The sequence below is a fragment of the Podarcis filfolensis genome, assembly GCF_964270895.1.
Source record: "Podarcis filfolensis genome assembly, chromosome: 3".
Lineage (NCBI taxonomy): Eukaryota > Metazoa > Chordata > Lepidosauria > Squamata > Lacertidae > Podarcis > Podarcis filfolensis.
This window is the reverse complement of record NC_139606.1, coordinates 38153140-38172111: the sequence shown is the minus strand read 5'-3', so window position 1 is coordinate 38172111 and position 18972 is coordinate 38153140. Positions and strand designations below refer to the sequence as shown.

General features: G+C 40.1%; 1 protein-coding gene across 4 annotated transcripts in view; it reads right to left on the bottom strand.

Annotated features, from left to right (window-relative positions):
* Window positions 1–18972, bottom strand: part of SMAP1 (small ArfGAP 1) — a 71288-nt gene that overhangs the window by 32026 nt on the left and 20290 nt on the right. For 2 of the 4 annotated variants that reach the window (XM_083607321.1, XM_083607319.1), the window contains exons 2-6: window positions 13301–13434; window positions 11435–11520; window positions 10256–10331; window positions 5680–5757; window positions 4439–4519 (exon numbers count right to left, since the gene is read on the bottom strand). In XM_083607321.1, coding sequence (XP_083463447.1) covers window positions 4439–4519; window positions 5680–5757; window positions 10256–10331; window positions 11435–11517 — 318 coding nt within the window. In that variant the 5' untranslated portion in view covers window positions 11518–11520; window positions 13301–13434. The remainder of the gene's footprint in view (window positions 1–4438; window positions 4520–5679; window positions 5758–10255; window positions 10332–11434; window positions 11521–13300; window positions 13435–18972) is intronic. The other 2 variants (XR_014546479.1, XM_083607320.1) reach the window with 1 other exon arrangement.

The following is an 18972-nucleotide window of genomic DNA, read 5'->3' as shown; positions in this document are numbered from 1 at the left end:
TAAAGGATGGACAGGCTGCTTATTGGCAGCTGAAGGTCTTTAGGTATTAGTCTATAAAGCCATACAACTCTCCTCCCTCCCCACTGCATATTACAGTGGTGCCTCACAAGACGAAATTAATCTGTTCCGCAAGTCTCTTTGTCTTGCGGTTTTTTCGTCTTGTGAAGCACGGCTATTAGCAGCTTAGCGGCTTTTAGCGGCTTAGCGGCTATTAACGGCTTAGCGGCTTTAAGAAAACAAGGAAACAAAGGAACAAAGGAAACAAACTCGCAAGACGTTTAGTCTTGCGAAGCAAGCCCATAGGGAAAATCGTCTAGCGAAGCGACGCAAAAACCGAAAAACCCTTTCGTCTTGCGCGTTTTTCGTTTTGCGAGGCATTCGTCTTGCGGGGCACCACTGTATTCTAGAAATTGAGACAACGTATGCTGCAGAGGAACTGCAAAAAAAATATGAGAGGACAACTTAACTTTTTTCCCACTTGAAAATGATGTCATGCTTAAAAGTTCCAGCAGGTATTTGTGTGGCTTTCTTAGAGCACTTTGGCCCCATACCAGAGTGGTAGGCAATTTTCTGTTGATAGATGACTAAAGATTCTTTTGGAGATGGGGACTTGTGAATAGGCTGATATATAGATTAAATATTAGAACTTTCTCCCTCCCCACCCCACCAGCCAAGACACTGTCAAACTATAAGGGCTAGAAGCATGGATTTCTTAGGATTACACTGGCTGTTCAAAACATTTTATGGACTATTAAGCAGCCTGGACAGCATATTTTATGGGCCTCTGCTCTGGTAAACATGGAAATTCTTTTGTCTTGCCTTCATTGGTTACACATTCTTTTGGAGAATAGAGAATGAATATTGAACATGCATGTTTAGTGATAAAAAAAATCCAGCCCTCTCCCATCTCCTTATATAAGCTATATAAACTGCTGTTGTTCTCTGTAAATGTATTCAACTATGATAATTACCAGCAATTGTTTCACTCCATCAGAATGCAGATTTGCAGTTCATATTATTAAAAAGCTTGTAACTTGTTCTGACCCTCACTGCCAGAAGCCAATCTACGATGCTATGATTACTGGCCACATAAATTAATTTTATTTGCCTTTAAGCTGTCACTTAATCTTTTAGTATCCATAATTGCTGCGTGAACAAGAACTGCCACTCAAACCAAGATTCAGAGAACACAAATTTTATCATGATAATGAATGTTTTTTTAGCCCTCCCTCACTACAAAGGTGAGATGGGGGGGATTTTTCCCTATGAAAAACCCAAAAACATCTTTTGCTGCATATCTGTTTGTTACTCCAGCCTAGTTTGTTAAGAATAACATTGAAGGTAAGGTTGGGAAATCAGAACAAAATTTATGTATGATGGTAAAATGTGTGTACGTAGAAAAATGGAAAATGTATACACAATAATTTTAAAAAGAAAAACCCGAATGTATTTGTTGTAATAAAACAAAATATATAAACACCAAACATTGTTACAGCTAATTTCAACATAATGAGGAATGGCTTTGAAGTTTTGCTGAAGGAGGGAAAGGCAATGTAGGAGTGATCTTGCACATATGATTTTAATCCCTGGTGAAACATTGGAAGGGCATGCATGCCACAATCTTCCCTGCAGTGAGATGCATATGCTGTCTGCATCCCACTGTGAGGAGAAAACAATTGTTAGCTATAGAAAAGGGATGCAGAAAGTCTAATCACTCTGAATGCAACTTCTATGTTAACTGAATAATCACTGGAAAGCATTTCTGTTGTCATTTTAATTTCGTGTTTAATCCAGCCTCCTTTTTCCTTGTAACCCATACCATGAAATCTTTCTCTTAAGCCTCTTTATTCCCATCTTCACTTCTTGGCATGCTCTGCTTACTCAATAGGATGCCTTTTCCTTCTGTACCATCACAGTCTGCATGTCCATCTGTATCGCTCCCCTTTTCTGTTTCTAATACTGAAACATTTGCAGCCCCATTTCCTAGCGGCACTTTCTTTTTCCAGACCATAGAGGCTACCCTTTCCTCCCCCTCCCCAGGCACAATCATCTTTGTCTGCACCATCTCTGAGCTATCACCTCTTTCTTCATCCCAGAGGTCTTACCATATCTAATCTTAACCACATTCTAATCTTCATAAACCTGAAGTCTGAAGCTGCTGTTTACTTCCATTTTTCTTTCTTCATCCTACTCTCTCACACACACCCTTTCCTTCTTTCATTAAAAAATATGTGTGTTTGCTCCATTTCTGTCTCTATCTCACCTCTCTCTCACTTTATGCCTCCTTGGTTCAGCAGGAGAACAATATAAGTCCTTCACTATCCTAGCAATTCACCCTAGTGAAAGGGAAACAAGGGAAAGAGAAACCTGTAGCATGGATGGCTGAACTGGGACCATTCCAGCACACAGTTCTGAATTTAGGGAAAGGAGTTCCAATGCAGACACTGCTCCATCTGCACTGTTCCACGTATCACTGGATTTGTTATCCCAAGTCTACTCCCACTTTCTGATGGGGTTGGGAGTGCCTATGATTTTCCCAACAAGATATGGGAAAGGGTCATGGACAGCAAATATGTGTAATTCCTTCAAGAGGCTGCAAACACAAAAGACACATGTACACAGACCCCAATCAAGATTTGTGGAAGGGCTGCAGCTCAGTGGTAAAAGAACATGAATTCCCTGGCACCTCCAGGTAGGTAAAGATGTCTGGAAAAGATTTCTGTCTGAAACTCTGGAGAGCTGCTGCCAGTCAGTGTAGAAAACAACACTGATATAGATGGTCTGACTCAGTATAAGACAACTTCCTATGTTCTTAGGCCTGCATAAGAAGAACAAAGAGCAGATACACAAGTCGTTCATGCAGTTGCTTGCCCTGCTTCAGTGTAACATCAAGCACTGCTTAGTGACTGCAGCATCTATGGGAGAGGAGGACAAGCTGAGCTAAAAATCTTATACACGGTGTGAAAAAAATGGCTGTACAGTGGTACCTCAGGTTACATACGCGTCAGGTTACAGACTCCGCCAACCCAGAAATAGTATCTCGGGTTAAGAACTTTGCTTCAGGATGAGAACAGAAATCGTGCTCCGGCGGTGCGGCAGCAGCAGGAGGCCCCATTAGCTAAAGTGGTGCTTCAGGTTAAGAACAGTTTCAGGTTAAGAACGGACTTCCGGAACGAATTAAGTACTTAACCCGAGGAATCACTGTATACTGTAGGTTAACTGAGAGATAGGAAACAAAACCCTAACTACAGTAGGAGTGACATGGGTTAACTGTAAATACTGAGTTAAGATTATTTGCCTAGTTTGGCAGGAAGTTCCCAATACAGTGGTACCTTGGTTTACGAACTTAATTCGTTTCAGAAGTCCGTTCTTAAACCAAAACCATTCTTAAATCAAGGCGTGCTTTCCCTAATGAGGCCTCCCGCCGCTGGTGCCCTTCCACTGTTCGGATTCTGTTCTTAGACCGAGGAAAAGTTCTCAAACCAAGACACTATTTCCAGTTTTGCAAAGTTTGTAAACCAAATCGTTCTTAAACCGGACTGTTCTTAAATGAGGTACCACTGTGCTATCAAAAGAGGTCTGGTCTTGGATACAAAGGCTCAAAATAAAAGATCAGCCATCACTCCTTCAGGAATCTATAGACTATCGCTTCAAGTAGTAAAACATGTTCTATTTCAAAACTTAAAGAGCAATTCTTTTGACAAAAAAATCTCCGCACTCTTCATTCCTCTGGTTTTCTTCTGGACAAAAATAATTCTTTTATTTATTCATAGCATCAATAGGAGTGAAAAGGGGGAGCTTCACAATAAAACAACAGCATCTTAGAACTCACTGCATTCCCATAAGTTGAACTAAACACACTGCTTTGATCAAATTAGTACCCATGTACAGATCAAAGATTAGGGTAGCTTCCATGCCTCCATTAATTTCTAGTACATTTCTCTGTACAAGGTTAAAACAATAACTGTCCCTGAAGAATTCACAACGCTCTAGAAAACTAAAAGAGCAAATGGCAACAGTTGGCTGTACAGGATGATTTGAAACAGATTTGGAACCCTGCTATACTGTCATCTTATGCAAGCCAAGCTCCCTCTTATTAAAAGGCACAGCAAATCACTCTCTTTTTCCAGATAACCTGTGCCAGCTATTATTAGCACGAAAAGGCAGCTGGAAGAAGAGACCCAAGGCCATCCGAGAATGAGAGAATGGAAGTTTCTTTGCTCTTGTGAATACATTTGATGGAAGCTGTCATGAGCTTTTTTTGTCTCATTAGTATTTCCAGCTGAGATTTCCATGCAATTCATGCTGCTAGGTAGCAGTGTCATATTTAAGCTCTCAAAATTATTCAAACGACTTCTATTTCATGCATTTTAAACACACATTACAAATAGCAATATACACAAAAAATATATTTTAGTAAGAGAAAAAATTAGCTTACTTTTTCAACTCCTAAGCATTTCAAAGGTTTTTCTGGCTCTCTATCTTTCTTTTTCTCTTCCTTCCTTTTTTCCTTTTCCTTCTGTGGGAAAGATGTTCTGTTATCAGTTTTAGATACGATAATCATTTAAAACACTGACAGCCATAGTTTCATCCAAGATAATGTTAATTTACTTAGGCATATTTATACCTTGCCTTTTAGCTGAAGCTACGAAACTGGCGGAAAATGTATTGCAAATACAATAAAATAAATAATACAATAGTTACTGTAACAGTGTAAAAGTGTACTTAAGTGGTCTCCCTTGTTCTTTGATGTTCCAATGGCCACTTAGCAGCTGAATTGCCTGGCCTGGAACTGACTGTTGAAGAGGCAGATATTGGTTGCTCTTAGGCCAAGACTTTTTTTACTTGCTTGTTGCTGCTTATGTCTTTCACAACGCCTGGCTCTTGAGACAAATGCATAGATTTCAAAAAGACACTCACTGAGGATTGCAGGATCACACTAAGCTCTCAAATATTTTCTTCAGATGTAATAGTACAATGTCATAATCTGACTGTGTCTCACAGCAATTCAAATTCCTGATAAATGGTAGCGGTCTTACCCAGGTAATTTAAAGTACCCAAGGAGGACAATGAAATTGGGTTTCAGTACCATCCCCTGTCTTGTCAAGCCTCAAAACAGTGTAGCATTACACCTGCACTAACTGTGGAAAGGTATCAAAACTCCACAAAGGTAAAGGGTAAAGGGACCTCTGACCATTAGGTCCAGTCATGACCGACTCTGGGGTTGCGGCGCTCATCTCGCTTGGCCAAGGGAGCCGGTGTACAGCTTCCGGGTCATGTGGCCAGCATGACTAAGCTGCTTCTGGCGAACCAGAGCAGCGCACTGAAACGCCATTTACCTTCCCGCCGGAGCGGTACCTATTTATCTACATGCTTTCGAACTGCTAGGTTGGCAGGAGCTGGGACCAAACAACGGGAGCAAACTCCATATACTATTGTAAAAGAACAGGAAACACGTGGGACATTGACACAACCACCACCTCAACTCTCAAACATGCAAGTTTAGCTGAATGGATCTCTTCAGTTTACCTTAAAGGAGGGGTACAATAACACTTGTGTTTTAAATTAAAATGTTTACAGACAAATCATGGGATTGGCCTAGAGAATACTTTTCAACATTATTCAAATTCAACGTAGAAAGCATCTGCATGCAACAAGCACACAAGGAAGAGGCGATACCTCTATTTTGTTTTTCTCAGAAGCAGCTTGCAGAGAAGGAGAAGATGCCAGAGGTTGAGAAGCATCAGAGGAAGACATCTGTACAAAGCAGATGAAAGATGAGAAAAAGGAGCCAAGGCAGATTTCACTAAGACTACAGAATAACTATCAGTTTACTTTGCTCTTTCTCATTTATCAGAAGATACAGATGAAATACAGACAAGGCAGAACAGAGATGAAATCAGCGACACAAAATGTATGCATGTTGAGGACTACATGTTTTGGTTAACTTCGCTACTGAAAACATTAAGCGTTTCAAGGAAGACCAATGAGAATTCAGAATACTTCCTCAGACCAACCTAGCTGTTTAACTAAAGCACACAAAATTTAACAATTGTGCAGAAGAGTACATGCTGGCTTGGTTTGCAAAGCATAGGTAAAGGTGAAGGGACCCCTGACCGTTAGGTCCAATCGCGGATGACTCTGGGGTTGTGGTGCTCATCTCGTTTTTCTGGCCGAGGGAGCCGGCATACAGCTTCCGGGTCATGTGGCCAGCATGACCAAGCCGCTTCTGGCGAACCAGAGCAGAATACGGAAACGCCGTTTACCTTCCCGCTGGAGCAGTACCTATTTATCTTGCACTTTGACATGCTTTTGAACTGCTAGGTTGGCAAGAGCAGGGACTGAGCAACGGGAGCTCACCCGTTGCGGGGATTCAAACTGCTGACCTTCTGATCGGCAAGCCCTAGGCTCTGTGGTTTAGACCAAAGCGCCACCAGTGTCTTGGTGCAAAATAAGCTCCTAGAAAAGAGAATGCAGCTGCTTTGCTCCCTAGTCATTTGGTTGCTGCACTCAGCTAGGGAATGTTTTGGTTTAACATATCATCCAAACACAGGTTCATGGTTTAGCTCTGTCAAAAAAGGCCACAAGCTGTCCTATCATTTACAGCTCATGGTTTTTTCTGGAGGCAGGGGCATAGAAGGGGAGAGTGGACCACCCCAGGTGCCCTTACTGAGGGTGGTGACATTTGGTGTGCTGCCCGCCTATTACTGCCAAGCCTACCCCGAGCCACCGGGGTAAGAGAGGGGAGCTGCGCTGCTTTGCCAGTGGCATTCCCCCCTTCCACCTTCATTTTGACAGATTGAGGGAGGCTTGGGAACTGCGGGCAGGCGGCACACTGAATATCCACCATGGGCGGCTCACTCCACCCCCAGCTGCAGGATACCCAAGCAGCTATCCTGCACCTGGGAGGGCACCCTCTGCGCCACGCCCCCCTCGGGAGCGCGCCCGCCCTGGGCGGCCCGGGCATATGCTCTGCCGCTGTCTGGAGGGAGTCCAGGTTCAGATGGCACTAAGTCAAACTGCAGCTCAGGACGGCACAGCAGAAAAACAACCAAGGAGGAGCAAAGCTGCTGCCATCTCCTCTACTGGCACCTCCACATTCACTTCTTCGCACTAAGCCGTGGTTTGGGCTTAGCATTACATGCAAATTACATGCAGTTACCTCTTCATCTTTTTTAAAATTTTACTACAGCTTTTTCAAAAGGCAATTTTTTAAAAAAATCAATAGTGAATGCTTTATGGATGAATTCACCAGAATATAAAATAAGAAATGAACTTGGATAAGATCACATCACAAGCACGAGGGAAAATAATTACATTTCATCCATTGTTCAGTTTTATCCAGTGTGACTGTTGAAATATTAATGTCCTGAAACTGAAAATGAACACCGTCCCATGGGGAAGGGGAAGGAGGCAAAGGCGTCTTTGTTCTTGCTCATTCTAACAGAATTATTTATTTAAAGATTGAAGCAAAATAACTCAGAACTCTAAATGTATAACTTTCAAATAAAGCACTCCATTTCAAAACAGTAAAGGAAAAAATCTTCGTTAATAAGGCACAGCCTTCTAACCATAAACTGCCGGGTATATTATAATGCAGTTTGTATAGTCTTTTGAGAATTTCTACATACACTTGTAATCAGCAGGGTACTTTCAGCATTCAACAAAGTATTATTCAGCTTGTTTATGAGCAGATGCAATTATACCTTGAAATTTACTGCAGTATTTTCAGAAATTTCCATAAACTCCCAAAGAGCAGTCACAATCAGAAGGCCTAAGAAAGCCCATTGTTACCTGTTAGTAATAAACTTTTGCGCTCCTGCAAAGTAGAGGTGTAGGAGCCTTGAAATGCCAAATCCATCAGCCCAAGCTTTTCAGTTATCTCCAGAAACTAGGCAGGCAAGACAGCGCCACAGCTGGGACTTTCTGCATGCAAAGCATGTTCTCCACCACTGAGCAACCGCCTCTCTAAATAAACAACGGCCAACTCTTGACATTACTAAGAGGCTCCATAAGCCACACGTGATGTTAAAAATTCTGCTGGCAACATCTCATTGTAACACTTGGAACCACAACTTCATTTCATTTCTACTCTCAAGTTGTTACTCTGTATTTTCTATTCTTTGATTACTACAAACTATTTTTAATATTTAACTCTCACAAACCATTTGTTGTGGGTAGGAACATAACATAGCAGTTTGTCTATATGAAAAATTCTATTTTGCTGTGATTATTCCACTTCAAGAGCACTAAATGATTTTTTTTTAATGTCCACAACCCTGTGAGTATATATGTATAAAAAATTACAAAACACTGCTGGGCTATGCTGGACCCCAGCCCAGGAGCAGTTTTTATCGTATGGCAAATTTGCAACACTGGTTTCTTTGGTTTCTCTTCCGAGTCCAGCATTTCACCTATGAACAATTCCATTTTATCCCCCAAGGCATTTTGTTACACCTAAGATGCATTTAAATTAACACTGTGAGGTCCAATGTACCCAAACAGCTTTTGGTTTAGCATTATGTGAGAATAAGGCCACAGGGTAAGTCAAACAACGGCTTAGCAAGAATGAGCAAGTAAGTTGGTACCCGGAACAAGAATCATGGTGACTTTGCTCCTCAAGGTCACTTGCTTGTTCTCACTAAGTAATAATTTGGCTTAGCATTACAAGCAAATTGGGGCTATTTTTTTTGGAACGTGAAAATAGTAAGATTTTTTTTTTCAAAAAATGTTAAACTAAAGTCATTTTGAATAGGCAACTTTATTTTCAGCTAGGATTATAATGAATCTGTTGGATCCCAAAAGCAAATTAATATTATCTTTTAAAATGGTGTATTAGGATTTTTAAAAGGTCAAGGTCAGTCTGCCAAGTAAAAGTTGTAGTAATATGATCAATGGGCTGATATAGATCACTGCACAGCAGAATTCCAATACTGATTTCAGGCAGAGGAATATAGGGATGCCTTCTGTAAGTAGAGCCACACTGCCTACCTTCAAGCCGACAGGTAGCAAAAATATATGTTATTTGCATTTCAAGTTACCCCCCTCCCAAAAGGAGCTTGGTGTGAATGAAGGTGGTCAACAAGGCAACACATAACCAACTTATGGAGTTCATTGCCATGAGAATAGCAAGGGCTCACTAGGTCAAATTACTTCTCAGAAGGTCTAGAAGGATTCCTGGAAGTATGGTACTTAGCCATAACAGCAGAGCTGAATGTTAAAACTGTATATCTCTGATCATAACAAAGGATTGCCAGCTCAGCCATGCAAATTGGTGGCCACTGTCGGGATACAATGCTTGGCTAGAGGAATCCCTGTTCTGATTCAGCAAAGCAATTTCCATTTTACAGTTAATGAGTTCACATGCCCAAGTTCTTTTCAGTAGCAAAGGTTCTCGTGAGCCTTGAAGGAACATCTATCAGTACCCCACCCATCAGTTTAGAGTCACAAATACTTGACAGCCGGTTTCAATCACATTCCTCTTCATTCTCCCTAAGAGCTCCTCAGCTTGTGGGCATGGTACAGTACTTTATTTTTCATGCAAGTCATTAACACTAATTTTATGATTAATGATAATTTTTCCTGTCTCTGTACTGACAGGGTTGGTCTTTTATAATATGTCAGCAGGAAAACTTTTTTTTGCCCTTAGTAGTCAATTTTGACAGGTGGGTGGAACAAGCACAGCATGTAAATCACATGGTGTTGTGATACCACATAATTCATAAGCAAGTGTCCTGTTCACTTGTTAAAATCCATGCACAGTGATGGATTGCAGTGATTGCAGAAGTGACAGGAAGGGGAGGAATCACAGAATCATAGAATTGTAGAGTTGGAAGGAACCCTAGGGGGTCATCTGGTCCAACTCCCTGCCATGCAGAAATCTCAGTTAAAGCATACATGACAGCTAGTTGTCCAACCTCTACTTTAAAAATTCCAAGCAAGGAGAGCCCACCACCTCCTGAGGTAGTCTGTTCCACTGTTGAACAGCTCTTACTGTCAGAAAGTTCTCCCTGGCTTGCACAGGGTAGCCCAAAATGCCTCTGATTTCCCATCCTGCTACAGCTGCCCCATGCCCTATCCCATGCCTTGCGAGAGGGATCCATCAACTGCCAGGAGCAGCTTTGTTAGGCGGATCACAGTGGGCTGTGGAGGTGGGGAGCAATCACTTAAAATATGTCATAGTATGCATAATTTAACTATATTACAACATGCACATGTTAAACCAAAATTCAGAAGAAATTGATCGTTTACTTACACTGCTGATATTAACAGCATTTTTGTCATAGTATTTCTTCTTCTCGTATTTATCCCTGATGAAAAATTCCACAGCTCTGAGATCAGATAACTTAAGGAAGACAGAACACAGACCAAACTGAAGAGGGTTTACAGTACAAAACATTTAATTCCCAGTTATATCCTAGATAAGATCTTTAAAGCTAGAAGCACACACATTCAATTTTAATTAGTATTTTAGCAAGGTCTCATTTAATACTTGATTTCATATAAGCACACCTTAATACATTGAGCCTTCTAGCATAAAATCTTTTGAACTACATCTCAAAATGCATGTGAGGAGTGACTATATGATCAGCATTAGTAAGCAAAAAAAAAAAAAAAAAAAGCTCTTTAAATTTCCCCCAACTTTTCTAGTTCAGACTCGAAAAAGTTAGGGAGGTACACTTTCTTGACTAATGTAGTCACACCTATGCTATGCACAGTTAATGCTTCCCTGCTGGCTATCAATGGGCTAGGGGTAATTTAAAAAAACAAAAACAGTTTTTATAGTTCCAAGCATGTTAAGAAGTCTTCATTACAGTAAGTTAGAACTAAGAGTTTTAGCTAGCCCTGTTGTCTGACATTTTCCCTTCCTGTCCACAACTCTGGTAACACTTGGAGACAGGTCAGGAGAAAGACACTGTTAGAGGTGTGCCACAAAGCCATTATACATCATGTCAGAATGGATGGGTGCTAGTGCTGGCTCTGAACTGAGTGGACTACCTTCCAAACTCTGTTTCCAAAATGTGTTACCATCACTAGTTCACATGCACTAGCACAGTACAGAAGTGGTACATAGGGATGGGAGATGCCTCAGAGATTGTCCAACCAAAGACAGGGGTAGAGGTCACCTGGGTTATGCTTATTTGTGATTTTTTTTTTGCACTACTAAAAGTGGTCTACTAGACCAAGCTCTTTATCGTAATATTTCTACATATTTAGCAGTATTTAACCAAATGTTATCTCTGAATATATTATTATTTGGAATAAACTAAAAACTGTCTCACAATTCACTGAAAACGAATTATCCAGTATTTTTTCTTGTTTTTACTCCTTTTCAATTTAATCACTCTATGCACAGTACAATATAATCATGTACATTGTAATAATACTCAAATTACTATTGTCTTCTCCCAGTATGGCAGTGCACAAAGGATACTGATCTGTTTGTGGTCTTCGAAAGTTCTCTGGTAGATTAGCTTCGTAGAGTAGCCTTGCCTTGGTATTTCCCATCTCCTGCATGCACTAAAAGCAATAGCAAAAGAAAAAAGATGGACCATTTTAATTCTTATTGCAAACACAGCCACTGACGTCATAACCATTTGTACGTGAAAGTCATTACTATCAAGATCAATGGGACTTTTGAGTATTTATAGTTAGAAGTGGCCTGTAAATGTGCAACTATTCAAGCAACTACTTTTGTAGTCATTTTTCGCAAGTATCATAATATTCTGGCTTTAGGCCTTTTCATGAAATCTTCTCACGGAATTATATTCTGCAAAAGCAACAGTGCTGATGTGCCTTGTATGCTTTCTGCAAGGTGAAACTTTCAAACACAACGAAAAGCTTAAGGTATTATTCTTGACTGATTTCTTGCTACGCGTAGCAAAACCTTGTGGAAGTATTTCAGAGTTCTGCACTGTTACAAGGAGCAGTCAAGATTACTAAATGGAAGTTTTTTAAAAAATCAGGCAAAAGAACGCTCATTTTGTCAGTTCCCCCCTTTTTTCCTTTGACAGCAGGTAACTATTTTAAGCATAAATAACATGTGCATTGTACAAGTTTTGTCTTGTTGGGATAAGGTTGCATAGTACTGCCTAAGCAATGCTAAATTCTATTGTAAGTTTTTGGTAGGGAGATATTATCAGGCACTTTTAGTGTTGAGGAAATGGTAATATCCCTGTTGAAAATGTTTCCGCTACCATAAAATATACTGCACACTGCTTTTATACCATAACATAAATAGCTTCTATATTTTTGGTGTTGCAAGTACTGTATTTTTTTACAATTGTGCTTAAACTGCCTTTTGATAATTAAATGTCACATTTCTAAAAATTTATAGAATTCTACTTTAAGTGTATTAATGGACAAAATGATAGTTGACAGGAACAGGTCATCAGGCTAAGTGAAGTTATGTTTTTGTTGAAAAGCTGGATAATGTAACACAAGTGAAATGCTCCTGTAAACTGAAAATCCTTAAAGACTGTCGTCAGAAACATTGAAAAAATAGTGGCTATTTTGAGATAAGGCAAAACAGGACTGATTTATCAAACATGCTTGTGACACCCTCCAAAAAGCAGGCCTCTCTTTTGGAGAATTGCCAGGGTGCATCTTGATTATCAAAACAACTGGGACGATGCTCCCCCTTTCTTCAGCCTGAAAAACTGAAACTGATACTATTACCACCCTGATTATTAATGAGGGCAATATGAAGGTTCTCTCTGCCTTCAGTAAAAATCACCACTTTTTTTTAAAAAAAATTGCAATATACAACTTGATTGATTGGGATCATGTTCTGAATATGGAAGAAGCCCTAAGAAAAATGGGAGAAACTATGCCAAAATGGATCAGGCTACGAACAAGTGAACAAAATAGAGGGCCAAAAGTTTCAGGGCATCATTCACTTTATTGGCTAGAAAGCTTTTAATACTGTTAGACTATGCAAGCTGCCACAATACAAGTTTGGCAACACAAAGACAAGCCATTATTAGCATGGAACGTCAATCCATTTCATTACTCTTTTCACACAGAAAATGGCAGCTGTCATGTGGAAGCAGTTTCAAACAGCCTTCAATATGTAGTCTTGATATTTTAAGTAGATATGAATACTGAAATCCGCAAGGGAAACAAATATAGTGGCTGCCACGTAGTGTCCGCCTAACGAAAATGCCTCTAACTAAATAACATTTGTTGGTCCTTTTTTTTTTAAAGGTGGGCAAGAATAATCCATTTTACCAATTAAGCTTGTGAAATAAACTTTCCAGAAGATTTCTGCTGCCCCCACCACAACTTTAGTTTTCTTTACCTGTATTTGTTCTGGTGTCCATTGGTCCAAGTTGACAGACTTGACCCTTGATATATGAACCCCCAGATTTCGATGAATTCCAGCGCATCTGATACAAATAAAGACACCTGTGTTCCAGGAAGCCCATCGTGGACCTATGGGAAATAACTGATATGAAAATATTGCAAGATCTGGCTATGTTTTAAAATAAGCTTTATTTCGGGCATATAAATGCAACTGTCAGCCTGCACAGTTGAAGACTATCATTCAGACAGTCCATTTGCACATATTACTGCATGTAGGCCTTTGCTTTTACTTCCCAGGCAGTGGCCCATTTGCATAGCATCACAAATTGCTTTTCCAACTCTAGGAAGATAATAATATCCAGCAGTCCATTGGATCAAAGTCTTCTACAGTTATAGTTCAGTGGTTGCCAATCCAGCACCCTTGGTTGCCATGGCACCTGTGAAGGCTTCCAGTGGTGCATGTTGGCAGGTGTCCCAGACTCTGAGCTTTCATTTTTTAAAATCTCTAGCTCTCTTAGAAAGAAAGATATTGGGACAAAATGGGCAGTTCCATTCATTCATTCATTTTCTATACCACCCTTCACTGGAGGATCACAGGGCAGTTTACAATATAAAAGCACAAAAATACATACCATAATAACAAACACAAACAATAATCCCCCCCTGCCCCCAGTTTAAAAGGCCATAGATTGTTTAATTAGCCAAAGGGCCTGTTGCCTAAAAATATGTAATGACGGCACCAGGCGAGCATCCCTGGGGAGAGCATTCCACAAGTGGGGAGCCACCACAGAAAAAGCCCATTCTCGTGTTGTCGCCCTCCAGGCCTCTCGCGCAGGGGGCATGTGAAGGGCTCAAATTATGATTGCAGGGTCCAGGTTGGTTCATACGGGGAGAGGTGGTCTTTGGGGTATTGAGAATTGTGTGAAATGTGGGTAGTGTAGTACCCTATGGCTGTGTGGTAGGATGTGTAAGTGGAAATTATATGAATGGTTGCTTGACCAAATTATTTTAGTGCTAGAAGGGAAAACAGGCAATCTGCAAAACATAAGGAATAGTCCCCTGGTTACACCTACACTGACCCAAGATGACATGAATGTGGGGTGCCATAGGAAGCTGATTCACATGATAAAACACAAGCACACGTGGCCCTTTTCTTACGTCACAGATTTAAATTCCATAACGGTCTCAACAAAGTTAAGTTGAACTCTTATTAACAAAAGATTTGGGTAGAACTGCCTCAGGTAAAAGGCACATTCAAATGGTAGGTCTTATTTACTTGATCCGTGAAATTTTCAGTGCTACTTCATGACAGAATAACACACACCAACTGTTTTCACATGGCATTTTATCATTATTTATATTGCCCATCTGTATGTTTTGAATATAAGCCTATGTATTAGACTACACATTTCATTTAAAAACAAGAACATCCTTCTAATTCATTTAACATTTACAACTAATGCACTCAATGATAAAATATGTTATCAGCACCACATGTGAAAGTCCCCAAATCGCAAAAACAAATTTAAGGATGACTTATGCCTTTACAAGTATCCAGCTAGCATCATAGCCAAACATTGGAGAGACCTGTAAGCATGGACTAATGATATCAAATAGTATGGGAAACAGCCTTATTAGAAAAACTAACCAATAAACTGAAAATGACATGGGGACAAATAGAAGATGCCTTCACCCCGGTATGGTTCCCCTTTATCACATACATAGCCCAGCAAGTCAACAACAAGAATCCATTGACAGCATATGTATCAATCTGGCTACCTGATGCAAAAATCCATACACACACAAAAACAAAACTCACTACAGCCAACCAAACACAACCAACCACGCCCTAGGCCACCCCCAACCTCTCTCACCACCAAGGAAATACAACAAGCGAATAGTAAGAGAACCCATACAAGTGACGCTGACACAAAACCCCACACATACACTAAGTAGTAGAATAGAAGCAGAATCACCTGAGCCCATTCCACTCACCATTCCTCCCCCCCCTCTTTTCTTCCCAACCTAATACTACATGCAACACTAATGTCTCACAACAAATGAAACTGATCTGTAGAAAACACAACTTGAAAAAAGAGACAATGCACGTATTTTTGTAAACTAAGATAGATGGATGGATGGATAGATAGATATAGTATCCAGCTTCCTCCTTTCCAAGGGTGCAAATGCTACTGCACGGGAGAGAGGAAGATGAAGGCGAAAAGTCCCAGCAAATTTGTTAAACCCCATAAGGACTTATAGCCTGCTGTGTCGCAGCTACTTCCAGAGAAGTCGTGATTTATTTGAAAGACTGTCACAGCTGGTGGGCCACTCTCTTTTATTTAGTCTCAGCCTTTGGGCTAGAAAAGATCCTAAGTAATGGCCATATTCTTTTTTGTTATGCTGGTACAGCAATAGAACACTCATAATGGAATCCCCCCCCCAAAAAAAAAATTCTGCCAATGCACTTTGGGAGTTTTTAGAACTCTTAAGTTTATACATTTATTTAAAGTAGGGGTGGCCAATGTGGTGTGTACAGCAACTCCCAATATCACTGGCCATTGGTCATACTGTTGAGAGTTGGCAACATCTGCCAGTATACTGATTTAAAGCGTTTTCCCTGCAAGCTTTCAGCTAATATGCTTCCAGAACAGCTTAAAAACGGTCAATAACCAATGAGATAGTTCCTGCCAGCAGGCTCACAATCTGAAAGGCTCAAAAGAAAAAAAACAGGGATGGCGACGGTGAAAGGAAAAGCAAAAACAAACACTTACAGTGATTGAAAAAAAGTTTGGCTGAGTGTGATTAGCTTTCTCCAAACTAACCATAAGATGTATCCAAGGTTTGTGGTACAGTTTACAGCTTGTAGTTTGTCTAGGAGAGCTCTAGGTTTGAATACATTCTAAGACAAACTATGGTTTAGCTCAGTGTAGCAGCAGAATGACCAGGGAGGAACAAAGGAGCTGCAATCTCTCTCCAGAAGGCTGCACATTCATGCTAAGCCATGGTTGCAAACCATAATGTGCAAACCAGGCCATAGCTGGTCTTGGATCAAAGACAACAAAGTGGCCCTGCTTCCCATCTCACCCTTTGTTGTAGTCTGATGGATTGCCTGCTGCTATATTTTGCTCTGTTTCTGGTTGGATTTTTTTGAGCTGTTTTTTCTGCTATGAGTTGGAATCAATTTATAATAGCTTAAGATTAGCTTGAGCTTTGTTCACCAATATTGCTTGTCAAGAGACTGGCAGAAAGATGCAATTTTATATCATTTTATCGTTTGCAGCTTTAAAATTTTGTAACTGGTGTTTTTGTCCTGATACTGGTCATTGACTGTTATAAAATGACTTGCATTTGCACTGTTAGAGTACCTCTGAAGCCTGCCAAAAGGTCTGAAACTCATAGTGAGCACATCTGTGGCAAAATTGCATGTTCATGGGCTTAATGAGAGGGGGGAAATAATTATTAAGTGGGAGAGGTAGCCACAGAAGCCACTTTCCCAGGTCATCTGTTTTATACGTATTGGATGAAAGAGAAAGTACCAGCTCAATCATTATATCATAAAGTATCAGACATACTGAAAAAAAGCTTCAGAGAAGGGATTCTGGGTCATGATATGGTTGCCCAGGAATAATTATACTCTGATTTGCATGAGGGTATTATAATCATACTTCTCAAAAGTCATTGTGGTTTCTGCAGTGAGCTATTTAATGGAGAACTAACATCAGAACAAACAATATGCTTTCACTGCACAGCCCAACATCTTTGACAACTAAGTCAAAGATGGCTTTGACATTTATTCCAGCCATCCCTCAGTATGTGCATATATGATCAAAACTATTGAGAGTTTAGATATAATTGCTCCAGTCTACATATGCTAATCTATTTTGAAAATATCCTCTCTTCAAGAGTGGCTGCTACAGCTATCTCCCATGGGTCTCACTTTTTACCTTTCCTCACAACTTCAGCATAACAAGCAGTACTTCAAACATCTGTTTGTCTTTTTTTGCAGTAATCATCTATGCAATTATGGGGAGCACATCAACTAAGAAAGCAGAGGAAAAGCTTAGTCTTATTTTGATACAAAGCCACAGCCAACCATCTGTCAATGTTTCTAAAGACACACAGCTGGAGAATAATGCAACATAAGATATACTCACTTCCTTAAAAAATGGCAATCCTGCTCTCTGCCATATTTGAGTTTTTCACATATTAAGGACAGCTTCTATGTCTTGAACCTCATTTTTCACAATACTGACTTTATTTTAAAGCAGCAGGTCCACTTTCTATAGTATGGTTGAAAATCAGAGTCTACAAATTTTATTTTTCAGATTCTCCCAACATATATAAACTGATACACTTCCTGACTATTTCATAAAAAGCGGTACCAAATTTCTATTTGATTATTGTTGTAAACTTCACCCTTCCAACACTGAGGACTTATTTCAGCTGGAACATTTCAATAGGTTGTTTTATTCATTAGATGAAATCCATAACAGTATGCATCTTTGTATGCTACTTAGGAACATAGAACGCTGCCTTATACCAATTCAGGCCATTGATCAGTACTGTCCACACTGACTAGCATAAATTCTCCAGCATTTCAGATAGGGGACATGCCCAGTCCTACCTGGAGAGGCCAGTATTCAGATCTGGGACTCAAAAAGCAGGTGCTCTACCAATGTGCTATGGATGCTCTGCCACTACTTACTATATCTCTTCCAATAAAGGATACAGGTTAAGAAGATTTCTTAGCATTTGCCTATCCCAGGAGTCCTATAGCTCTTATGCTCTTCATTACAGCCAGTTTTATCTGGTATTCTAATAATTCCAAAATACAGTACTGTTCAACAGGAAGCAAACTAAATGCTTAATGACAATTTTCACTTGTTTGGATTAACAGCTCCACCTAGTGGCACTGTTAATTTATCCATGCAGAGAACAAGCAAACCTGCCCTTAATTCTTGGAAAACCTATAATCAGTTACAGATAGGTAGCCGTGTTGGTCTGCCATAGTCAAAACAAAAAAAAAATAAAAATTTTCTGCCAGTAGCACCTTAAAGACCAACTAAGTTAGTTCTTGGTATGAGCTTTCGTGTGCATGCACACTTCTTCAGATACCAGTTCAGATACTATATTAGATTGCTGATGCTAATCTAATATAGCTGCAGGCATAAATGAGAACTGCAAAATTAAATCAGGGAACTAAAGTAAAATTTAAAGGCAACAAATTATTCAGAAAACTAGGCATGTACTTGCATGCGTGCACACAGACACACAGTTCTTGATCTAATACTGGAGCAAAGTAACTGACAAACAGGTTGAGGGTCAAGTAAGTTGTGAGATCAGGAGGTCTGAGAGCATATCTCCTTTCGTTTCGTTAAACTATTAACAGTGGAGGAGGAAGGCAATCCCATCAGTACTATGTCACTGGGGAAAAGGGGTGTATTCTTTTCTTCACCCTCTTGTTTTCCAAATGAAAATTATGTACTTAAAACTATTTGCCTCATGGGGGGGGGGATGTGCACATAGCTGTGGGATTCCCACCCCCCACAGGCTAAAAAGAAGCTGCAGGTAAACAGTTTTCACTAAGAAAATGGCACGGAATGAAAGGTTAAACATTTTTCTCCCTGTGGCTGTTATTAAACTATTTTTAAAAGTAAGAGTTCT